Here is an 11,801-nt window from a genome sequence, read left to right as displayed (position 1 = left end):
TCCCCCAAATTTCTGCTCCGTTTCAGAATAATAACCGTTTTATATACGTAACAGGCTATCCGTGTTTTTCAGCGTTTTGTCCAGGGGAGAGAAGATCCTGTTTGTTCGCAATGTGGGCTTTGTTTTAACGGGAAGGGTTCAGTGGAATAGGGTTTTCGTTGGTCGGACAGATGTACTGAATACACACGGGGCTCGTGATAAAAACTACACCCCTGTCAAAGCAGTACAGAATCGAATTGGAAAATTCTTACCCACAGCGTGTGTGCACCTTCGTTACTTTCGTGGTGTGCCATTTATTGTTTAAGTTTCGGGAATCTACAAGGTTTTCCCGAATACAATTCGATAGGATACCGAGCAAACAGTGGAGAATTATTAACTTGAATTCATTATTGAGTATACATATTTGAGTAGAATTAATAATGTAGAAAAGATCACTCTTTGTTTCACTATTATTTTTATTGAAAATAGTATTGGCTTTGTAAGTCGTTCTTTGCTTGCAACAATAACGATACATTTTTTTTCATACTTTTATAGACACATTTAGTACTTTCTAGATCCCCCAGAAATGCGTTAGTAATTATGAACTTGGCCTAAATCAAAATTAACCTTTTCAAGGACAAATTATTAAAACCAGAAACAAATAATTTTTAAGAAGTTATATACATATTTTATTTGTTACGAAACTTCCGAATGAGTGTTTATTCAGAATAGTGTTGTATCTTTGGCAGCATGCTTGAATGAAAGAAAAACTAAACGTACACATTTGTCCCAGTAACCCTCAGGAGGTTGTATATTTTTCAAAATTCTTCCGTATTATTGCAATGAGAAGCGATGTAAATCCAAACAAACGATGCTTTTAATTTTTTTTATAACTTTCCAATTATTTTTCCACGTAATTTCGACCTTCCATTGTATTTAGAATTAATTCCTCTCTCGTATCACACAATACGAAGCGCGCAATTTCACCGAACCGAGCAATTCTAAGAAAATTACAGAGCATCCGAGCAATGGTCGACTTCCGTGTCCAGAGTAAAGTCCATCGTGATGCTCGAGCAACAATTAGGAGATATCAGTATCTATTGCCGCAAAGCTCCGCGGGCTCTCGAACACGGCAATAATTCACGTCGATAGATCGCCCGGCCGTCCACGGTGAATTTCATCTTCGCCGGTATCCTGGCCGCAGCTCGATCCTCGAACGCGTCGAAACGATCGACTTTCATAACAATACTGTCGGGAAAGCCAGCAGAAACGTTCTACCCGCGTGTCGTCCACTTTGTGGCTACAAATTGCAGACCGGGGCCGAGGGATGGCTTTGAGCAGCCCAATTGTTTTCGACAGTTGTCTCACGGTTCAAATATTTTACATCGATCGGGAGTCCAATTACCGACTTTAACCCCCCCTTTCGTCTTTCGAGTAGATTTAATACAAAATCTTCGATAATTTTAATTATGCTATTCGGTAGATAAATTTATGAATTCCTTTGAGGTTTGTAGATTTCATGTTTGGTTAAGATTAATTAAAAAGTTGTAAAGTAACGTTTTGGACAGTAAACGAAAGATTAGATGGTATTTATTAAACAGAAGAATCGGGTTACTTGTATTGGAAATTGTTAGACATTAATTGAAAGGATTAATCTGGTGAAGAGTACGTTTCTGTTTCTGAGACTATCAGTTTTATAATCAGTGTCCAAGTATACATTCTCCATCGTGAATCCTTAGAGAGGAATTAATAAAGCGGCGGTCATTGATTCAGAATAGCAAGTACAAAATTAAATATCCTTTGATTAAACATTCATCGATGAGAGAGTAGGATTTAAATAGTAAATTTTATGACACAAATGGAAGCAACGTACTCGTGTTACATCAAATTTACAATTAATGTTAATGCAGAGGATTGATTTCCCTCGTTCATTAACGCGAATATATGATATTAATAGAAATATTACAACAGTGTGATATTGCTAATGATTCTTCACGCAAATGATGAGCACGACGTACGCGAATAATTAATATTAGCAATAAAAGTCATTAATATCGTTCAATAACGTACTGCATTACTATGTATTCCTTCAATTAAATTGTGCCTGGATTGAAGTCGACTAATTAAAACTAACGGTAAAAGACTTCAACTCTCGTGCATTGTTCAATTACTGTTGCTTGAATTATTCATGTCAGATTAATTTACAAATTTTTATAATCTGTACAATATATATAAAAGAAGAAGTCCTGACTGACTGACGGATTCATCAACGACCAGTTCTTACCGTTTAATTCTAGGACCATGAAATTTTAGGAATAGCTTCCCCTTAGAACGTAGGCACCCATTAAAAAAGGACTTTTCGAAATTCAACCCCTAAAGAAGTGAAAAGAGGTAAAATATATTTTCTGAGAATCTTTACTTTTCTTACTCCTGATGAGATATCCCACTGTTCTTTATTTTAAAATACTACTTATTCAAATGCCTGACGAGTAATTTCGGATAGTTCACGGATAATAAACAAATCGCTGTTGAAACTATGAATTGTTCTATCTTCTTGCGTCTGAAACTGAAAAGACAATCTTCATCGACTAAACTTTCATGGAACTTGAAGCAAGCATCGCGGAGACTTAATGACTGTGAGAAGAATTAAGTGTACGCGTTCAAGGCGTGAATCCTACTTAAATATTTATCTCCACCACGGCGCGGGCTTTTCTCCCGGATCCCGTGGCGCACTCGGCGCGATCCGCTTTAACGCTTTAAACGAAACCTCGAGCAAAGCCTCGTTAGAAAGCTCGCGAGCTTATGGCGCAGCACGCCGCCCGGCGTTTCCTCGCAGATTGCCGGATCTTCTTCCGGTAAATCCCGGGGGAAAGAAACGCCGGGGGATCGCTAATTTCGCGGGGAGATATGTACGTGCCTTGATCAAGGGCCCTCGTTGCGGTCGAAAGTGAAAATACGTGCCGATTTGTTCAGGAACGTCTACCGTCTTCCTCGAACTCTACGTTCCCTCCGTGATTTCGAGTGAAGTAAACTTTGGGAAGATTGAATGACTATACGTTTGCGCTTGCAGTTTGTACGAAGTGTGACTATAACAGAGGTATATAATGGCATAAATCCTAAATGATGAATGAAATTTGTCTGCGAAACCTTGCGATGTGGAATGTAGATTTTGTAATGTAAACTATATTTGTAATAACAGCCAAAGACAACAAGTCTAAATCCACACAATTTTCCGTTTATAGAATTCTTATTTTATGTTTCCTTTATTTCTTTTTCTACGAGGAATTGCTTTGCCCTTATGATAGTTATTACAATCGCATCTGATAAATTGTTTATTTAAACGAATAAATAGCAAAAGTTTCGCGATTTCTATTAGCTACGTTGTTCGAACGAGGCTGCGAAATTGTTCCGTTTGATTTATAATTGAATGGTAGCGGGAGGGAAAGGGTCGGTTGAGTTACCGCGCCAGCATCCGACTTTTCTTATCAAGTTTTAAACGGACGTTAATCCTTATCGCGACGTCGATCACGTTGGTCCGCGATCACGCCGGGCCTCGTTCTCGGATACAACTCGCCCCAATAAATCGTCTGTATCGCTGCCCGTTTACGGCCACTCTCGTCCTTGGCTCGGTCCGACGAATCCGGCCCCTTTAAAAGCTCGAGTACGAACAGCCCGACAAAGTAAGCGAACTCGACCACGGCGATGAGGCTGAAACCGAGGAAGATGCCGCCGATGCCACTCGCGTCCCCTGGAAAATACGAAAATCCCATTCTCAGTCGCGCCAATTCCCCCTTCCTTGATACTGTTCGCTGACTTTCTAAATGTTCGTAACTTTATTATTTTAAATTCAGTATCTTTCTAGTTTGGGAACGTTGAAAAACCTGGATAAATAAAAACTTGGGTCATAACAAATATTCGACACAGATAACAAACACATGTTAAGTGGTAATTTCAATATCACAGATTGATGAATTTGAAAGGATCCTTATTAGATGATTTTATGAACTCTTCTAGTGTGTTGCTTTCTGAAAAATAAGTATGTTTTCTACACATTTCAGTGTATGTATAGTTGATACAAAAGTTCTTATTCGACCAGAAAATTCACATCGAATTTACCGAGGTATGGGCAATTTTTTGCTATGTTGCATTCCATCTGATCCAAAAAAAGGACTCGACAAAAAGGGTCTTATGCGACCAGAGAATTCGAATCAAATGTACCTGTCTAAAGGCTAGTAATCACCTAAGAAGACCAGAGAATAATTTTCCGTTACGAAGTCGCGAAAATTCAGCGAGCAGCCCGTCAAGCGTGCCTTTCCAGTGCGTTGCATCGCAGACCTCGCAAAAGAGCTGGCAAGTCTGTTATCCTCAGGAGCATTACATCCCCAGCTGGGAACGCGTAACCGGGGCGAGTGTGTCCGTAACATAATGGATCAACTCGTAGCGTCCCGTTTCGCGAGCTTTTATTTCCCCCGGATGCTCGAGGCAACAGATTACGGTTCGCGTGGAAACTTCGTGCTACGGAACGGACGTCGCGCAACGGGAATCCTTTGCATCGCGAATCTTTACACCGGGCGGCCGTCTGGAGTTTTATTTCGTACCACTTTTACGACGACCGTTCCCGCGATTAAATTACCTCTTTAGTCGAATTTCTTTCGACGTTTATTCGAGCGTGTCCCAACTTCGAGTAATTCCCAGGGATAATTGAATAGGACTCGATATTTAGACGTCAACGTTGCGTGATGTTTAGACAACGGATGTTTATGAAAATTTAGAAATTTTTACACTAATATAAAAAAAAAGAAAATTGTATAGAAATTTCTGTTCTATAATAGGGGTTTTAATATGTTAATAGTAATGCATGTATAATATTAAATTTTATTGGAATATTTATTTTGCTACGTTTTGCAAGTCAGGGGACGCTGTAAGTGCATAAATATCCGCTGTCTAGTGATGTCATGCAGGATGTCAGGGGATTGATGGTACAATGGCATGAGAACTGATTGTATGTGAAATAATAGCTGAAATTGAATCAGCGATAAATGTACACGTATGTCACTGAGGATGATTTACATCTCGTGTCGGATGATTACTGGTTAGTTCCACTTATGGTAATGATCGTGTACAGAGTTCGTGATTTTTTCCACTGTAATGTGGTGTAAGGTAGTTGTTAGAAGATAATGGAATCGATGGGACAGAAGTAATACTTTACTATAAACGCAAAGTTTGTAGTAAGTGGAATTAGCGAATCATAGCCAGACACGGTATCAATCATATTTAACAGCACGTTTGTTTTAAAGCAGTGCTATAAAAAATATCGAAACGAGTTGTGTCACTTCTTCGCTGAATTAGTATTCTCTTGGAAAGATACATTTGGAATTTAATTCGTAATCTTTGCCTATCTGCTAATATTTTCCATAGATTTCTACCTCACGTCTCTTTCATTGTATTAAATTCGAATTACCGCAACTAAAAGCGAACGGATCTCCGTGTTTACATCCAATAACTAACGTGTAAAACCATGTCCACGAAGTGTTACACTCACCCAGAAGTTCGTACCAGCGATAAACCACGTCTTGCCTCAACTTTATGGTACCGAAGCTGCTGAAGTACACGTACAGGACGCTTTGATTCTCGAACTTCATGCCGTTCCTACGAATCATTCGAACACGTGATCACAGGGAAACTTCGCCGGGGGTTAGATACTAACTACTCACAGTATTTTACTTGTGTGCTGAGCGCGTGGCAAATAAGTGTCGGACATCTTCGCGTTGTAGTTGACGTCGTTGCAGAGAGGATAACAGTTCTTGCAATGCAGAACCTCGTCCGATTCCTGTATCTCGCCGTCGTAGAGATCCGTGTTCGGCACCACCGAGTACCATTTGTCTGAAATTGAAATTGTTTAATCGATATCGCAGGACATTACAGAAAAACACGGACAGTCGTACAGAATTTATGATAGAACTTACTTACATTTATGCTTCGTCAAACAGGGTACATCGTCCAAGTCGCAGACCCTCTTAGACTCTGAAAAAAAAAATGTAGATGAACATTTGAGTTAATCAAGGCTTAATTTCAATTAATTACAGTGACTAGTCATTAAGTATACATAGGTTGAAAATGGTTTTGATCTACTTTGGAACTTTGACACTTTTATGATTCTTAATGTTAACTAGAATAATATTTCCTCTGGGTAGAACAAGAGAATTCTTCAGTAAATACTTTGACTTCAAAGGCTATGTTTATACTTCCGAATTGTATCAAAATAAGAATATTTATTCAGACTATGGTAGTCAATTGGCAATGATCAAGGGCGAAGCAAGGGAGATCTCAAAGGCTTCTTTCATTCGTTAGTTTGCTACTTTCATTCACAAGGGATCTCTGGACACAAACAATCCCCTTCACCAGAGATTAGAAGCGAGGATCCAACAATCTTCGAACGTGCCGCAGTGGAGCGTATGCATCGCGAGCTTTCTGACGAGGCTTAAAGCTTTAAAGCGGATAGTGCCACACGCTGAATTAAACCCAAGAAGAGGGACACATCTCAACAAGAGGGATCCGTGATCTACTTGGAGACGTTCCTTTTGTACCACTTTTGTCACGTTGCTTATCAAAATAAAGGAGTACATTCTGGCCCCGGCGAGAATGATGGACTTTGTAACCTGGACCAGTTTAAACGCTTTTTATTGCTACGGTTGAACTTATCTTCGGTGGAAAATTGCTCCGTCATGTTGCGCGGTGGTTTATGGTTACTCGGTGTTCCTTGCATAATTTAGAAGTTTCTTGGGAGTTGAGGGCTGGATGTTGTGAAGTACGTTTAGTGCAGTGTGTCTTGAAAGGCTAACGGTAAGCCTCGATTAAAAGTACGGCATTCTAACAATGAACGAGTAAAGGATAAAGGTTGCTTGAATATTGAGAAGACGATTGGTTTAGTAATTCAGATAAGCTTCAGTATATTTGTGAGAATTGTAACAGGGATCATCCTATTTTATTTCGAACAATCGAAGGTCGAGTACAGTAGAAAACATCCGAAAAGAAAGAAGAACTTACAGAAGTAGATTTACAGTATCGTTCAACTCGAGATCATCTATAAATTTTCGATAGCTACAAGACCATGATCATGAAATTGAAAAACTTCTACCAATATCGTTTCAAAATCAAGGAGAAAATTTTAATACACCAATATTTAATTCCAAAATATAACGGATACCAATGAACACTCAATATATGTTCTGGAAGTGTAAACAATAACCTAACCATCAAATATATCATTAAAATCTTGGAACCAACCCTGAAGTCTTGAGGAACGGTCACGATTTTGGAATAAAAAGAATTCATCCAAGAAATCAAATAGTTGTTAATTAGAAGATTGTACTTCTCACCTCTGTTGGGCAAGAAAAACGGCACGCACTTGCAGAGCCGCAATATGTCGGCAATCCTACAGTCGACAATGCAGTCGCTATAAGTATAAGAGCTCCGTACAGACTCCATTTCTTCGGAGAACACGCAGTATCGGTGCTCCAATGAGTACGCCAGAATGTTGGGCGTACTGTACGCCACGATTGCTTCCACGGCCACCTTCACCTGCCTTGTCGGTGACACGAGGATCTCGATAACGCCCCCGCTGGACACGTCTGGGTAATCGTGTGGATTGAAGATATTCACCTATCAAAATGTACACTTTTTTCAGACCTCTGGATGACGCTTACAAAATCTGTGCATTTGTTTTCAAGCAATGGAAAGTACTCAAAAAGTAGACGTGAGATTGAAATAGGTTGTTGATACTAAAAAGAAATATTTAAAAATAAAATACCTCGCGAAATGTAATGTTTATTTCGGGTCATATAGACCCGAGAAGAACAGCAGGGTTAATTAACTCCTCAATGAGATTTGATTCTTTCTTATATAGAAGAGTTATTGATTTTACCTTGCAACCAGTGATAGGGAAAATGGGATAGAAGTAATCGTTGATAGATAAATCCATTAATACCACAAGACCGCGATCCTCGCCCAGATATTCCACCTTCAACGGATCCAGCTTGTGATCGAAACCGTGTCGCCTGCGAAGATACGCAAAACTTATCTCGTGGAGAACCGAAGGGAAATGGATAAGTAAATATTCCAGTGAAGAAATCTTGATTAATAAGGGCTAAAAGAATGGATGGAACAGCAATAAATTATGTAAATTGTCCTGGGGGACTCACAACAACAGGTCGTCCCCTTTGGTGGCGTAATTAAAAGTGCAGCAAAATCCATCCTGAGTTTTTCGAAACTGGAATATTTCCGAGCAGGTTCTTTCCTCGTTGTGGAAGAGGCATCTTTGGAGTAATTTTGTGCAGTCTGGCGTCAACTGAAAGTATTCAAAGATTCAACAATTTAAAGATAAATGTCAGGACAATGAGTTTTTGAAAAATGAGATCAACGTGAATGGTTTATTTTTTTATGAAGGAAGAGGAAAAAAGGGACGAAGATTATAATTAAATGTAATGTATCAAACTAATATATCCAAGTCAAGCTACGAAATCGAACCGTTAGCAGTACTCACACGCTTCATTATGGCTGTGATATCGTAATAACCGCCATAAAATTGCGCCAGTAGCTGATCGATCCGATACGTCCGATCGTGCCTCATTAAGTCGGAATCGTAGAGATCGCCCAACTGCAGAAACATGTCCAGAATTTCATCGACAGAGAGACGAGTGATGTTCAGCTGAAAACTAATCGGAAAATAAATACCTCATTAATTTTCTTCACATTACAGAGTCACGAAGTCGTTCCAACCGAATATTTAAGAAGGCGATCGATTGTAAGTTTGAGAGAAAACAGTCGAAAACCCTGTCGGTGGAGAGGAAGGAAAAAGTTTATGAAAAATAACATCGCACGTAAAATAGCCAGTTAAGCGACGAATGTTTCAAAACAGCAAAAGATAACGCTGCGTACAATTCTGTGAACTCGCTATTAAACTGGTGCGGACGGTTTGCAAGCGAACCGGGTAAACGATAAAGAACAATGAAATCTGGGGGAGGGGAAGCAACGTGATCAAAGTTTCCAAAAGCTTTTGGTAAAAAATTAAATTGAAGATTAAATTAGTAATTAAATTATAAAATCTATCTCGCTGGAAGCTAACGGATCCGTGTCGGATAGCGGCGAGTTTTCCAGTGATCTCTCACGAATTTATTGCTGCGGATAAAATTATAAGATAGGGATGGAGATATTTATCCGTATTGTTGCGAGTCGCGATTAAGTGAGACCGTAGACTCGTGATTTCAATATTAATGTTACGGAATTAATTCGAGCCGCGATTGTGTATTGTAGGTATATTAATGAGGAACATTTTTTTGATCCAAGCAACGCCAGAAGTAGGTCTCACCGAGCGAATATTAATGGAAGTTTTAACGGATTTGAAGCTAATTACGGCCGGCTTTATAGGTTTTCTCGTTTAATGGATATCTTTTTTTTTTTAATCGACGCCCGTGAAACTTCGCTAAATGTGCGCGGGGCATTATGCCGAAGATTTGAAAAGACCAAGAACAATATATTATCCCGTTGTATCCCTCTAATAATTGAACGTCAAACGCAATAGGCGGATGGCGTCTCCGATAATTCTCGTTAATCGATTGAAATTACTGTTCGATACTGTGCGAACACATCCTCTTCTAAACTATCAAGAACATCGAAATTACGTTCAGACGAAAGAGTTAAAGGAATTGATACAACACGTATTTGAATTTATATATTGTCAATTCCATTATTTTCCAGACATACTATGTATCTGCTGAACAATAATTTGTCTTTCCTTCGGTGGTTTTACGGAATTATTCGAATCTTTTCATAATTTTATTCCCAGCGAATTTGCAACACGAGCGTCTACAACGATATTGTTGAAATGAAATTCCAAACGATACCCAACATAGCGTAAGGTTTTACGAAATTATTCGAATTTTTTCGTCATTTTATTCCCAACGAATTTGCAACACGAGCGTCTACAACGATATTGTTTAAATGAAATTCCGAACGATGTCCAACATAGCGTAATGTGGGGTATTTTGTTTGCGAACGAAAACCCGACTACGACGTGACAAGTACCGACACGGTGAGCGCGCGCGCGCGCGTACAACGCAACGTCAACCGCAATCGAAATTATCCATGCAGTGCAATTCGTTCTTTCCCAGCAGCGATTGGCCACGCTATAGGCCACACGATAGGCACTCTTCGTCTACTACGGACACTCGTGTTCATTTAACACCGGAAGTTGCTCACACTTCGTTCGCCATTTCCAGGGCGGCCTGTCGGCTAATTCGATTTATGCTGCAGATGGACACACCTGAAAAAGGAACCTCGTGTAAGTGAGACGCTCCATGTCAATGAAACTACTTCGTGGACTTTAATCGCCAACTCTGATAGTGGCACTCTATCAATTTCGATCCGCGTGTTAATATCACGATACGAAATTAACAAGGTATTAAACCGATCTTCGGAACTTAGCGCAAATTTCCACCGTATATACTCTCCTCGAACTGGTTAATTAGTAAAGTTCGAATATAACCGACCATCAAGAGTCAAGGACCTGATTAAATCATCATTGAGTTCGTGAGTAGAATTGCTGGTACGATTGGAAATCAATATTGTTTAGTGGTAACATGGACTTTGGGAGTTTGAAGGAAAATTTGATGATTATTACAATCGATATTCGTTTCTGGACTCGTTATTGGCTAGTTCACTTTGTTCTCTGTGTGCCTGTGTCTCGATTTTAAAACAGGGACTTCTACCGAAACGTAAAATACCGGTATTATACCAGTATATTCGATTGTACCTTCGCCCTATATAAGCCCTACCCTTATAGAAACCGAAAAAATATCGGTATTTATTTCGGTAATATATCGGTTTCGGTATAGCTTTGATGGCATAATACCGATATCAAAATCATACCGGTTTAAGTCCCTGTTCGAAATTGAACGACATAAACAATTTAAGAATCACGTTGTTGTAACTCGATTTACCGCGAAGAAAATAGGGTTTGCCTCTTTCAAAATTCATCCGATCTATTTCATCGAGTATATTCAATTTACCCGGGAAATCCAACTCCTGAGTGGGCAGATATTCCGTGTCGACGCTGCTGAAGCAAGGATTCTGCATAACGTCCAGATATCCACCGTAGATCGTGTAGATCAACGCTGGTACCGTAAACGCATACGCCAGTAACAACAAAAATCTGGACAAAAAAAAGAACGAGGGAAACATCCGTACGGGTGAAATTTCGCGACGAAGAAGCGGCCGTCAGGAATGTTAATTAACAAGTTGCCCCCAGTGTAAATTTTAAATATTTCTACCGTGAATGGTGTTCATTACTAGATGGCGTCTAATTAAAATCTGTTACGTGCCGTGGACAGCGTTTACGCGTTCTAATGCGTTCGCACGCGAAATTACCTGTCGAACCATGACGTTTCCTCGTCCACGAAGTACTTGAATCCGGCGAGCTTTGTGTACTTGCAGTAGAGCTTCGCGTATTTCATGAACGTTTTGCGAAAATGCGATTTTTTCGTGCTGTTACGCGACTCGGTTGAAACCCAACTGGGATAAGCATAGTTTCCTTTCGTATTCATATTTTGAATTTAAATAGAGCGCAGACCACACTCTCTCGGAAATTTAGAAAATACGACCATTCGACTTCAAATTTCACTAAAAATCCAATTACAGACTCCTCTCGATTATCGTCTGGCTTGTTCTCCACGATTATTGTCCAGGCGTTATCCCCACCACTGGAGGGCCGTGGAACCTCTCAAGCGCATACTTTAATGCCCCTCCGCTTTTGTTGCCGAGGCTCA

At 39.7% G+C, this 11,801-nt stretch overlaps 2 protein-coding genes across 2 annotated transcripts; both read right to left on the bottom strand.

Annotated features, from left to right (window-relative positions):
• Window positions 1–3,482: 3,482 nt before the first annotated feature.
• Window positions 3,483–10,250, bottom strand: LOC107188934 (sodium channel protein Nach-like). The gene is made up of 9 exons (XM_015577334.1): window positions 10,237–10,250; window positions 8,522–8,693; window positions 8,181–8,326; window positions 7,904–8,036; window positions 7,263–7,641; window positions 5,950–6,003; window positions 5,694–5,862; window positions 5,522–5,628; window positions 3,483–3,727 (listed from the first exon to the last, which is right to left on the bottom strand). Exons 1-9 carry the CDS (start codon window positions 10,248–10,250, stop codon window positions 3,483–3,485), a joined length of 1,419 nt encoding a protein of 472 aa, XP_015432820.1.
• Window positions 10,251–10,899: 649 nt separating this feature from the next.
• LOC107188933 lies at window positions 10,900–11,579 on the bottom strand. The gene is made up of 2 exons (XM_015577333.1): window positions 11,404–11,579; window positions 10,900–11,188 (listed from the first exon to the last, which is right to left on the bottom strand). The coding sequence occupies exons 1-2, from the start codon at window positions 11,577–11,579 to the stop codon at window positions 10,900–10,902; spliced, it is 465 nt and encodes a 154-aa protein (XP_015432819.1).
• Window positions 11,580–11,801: the final 222 nt, after the last annotated feature.

This window comes from Dufourea novaeangliae, unplaced genomic scaffold (genome assembly GCF_001272555.1).
Source record: "Dufourea novaeangliae isolate 0120121106 unplaced genomic scaffold, ASM127255v1 scaffold125, whole genome shotgun sequence".
Lineage (NCBI taxonomy): Eukaryota > Metazoa > Arthropoda > Insecta > Hymenoptera > Halictidae > Dufourea > Dufourea novaeangliae.
This window is presented reverse-complemented; position numbering and strand designations above follow the sequence as displayed.

What these genes read in the sequence shown, in the direction of transcription:
- LOC107188934 (XM_015577334.1), bottom strand. An exon ending in TCCTCAAGACTTCAGGGTTG is followed by an intron (nt 6,004 to 7,262) that starts GTTCCAAGATTT and finishes TTTTTTTTTCAG; the next exon opens with AGTCTAAGAGGGTCTGCGAC. An exon ending in CAGCACACAAGTAAAATACT is followed by an intron (nt 5,629 to 5,693) that starts GTGAGTAGTTAG and finishes AATGATTCGTAG; the next exon opens with GAACGGCATGAAGTTCGAGA.
- LOC107188933 (XM_015577333.1), bottom strand. Translation starts at nt 11,579, where the DNA reads ATGAATACGAAAGGAAACTATGCTTATCCCAGTTGGGTTTCAACCGAG. An exon ending in GAAACGTCATGGTTCGACAG is followed by an intron (nt 11,189 to 11,403) that starts GTAATTTCGCGT and finishes TTTTTTGTCCAG; the next exon opens with ATTTTTGTTGTTACTGGCGT.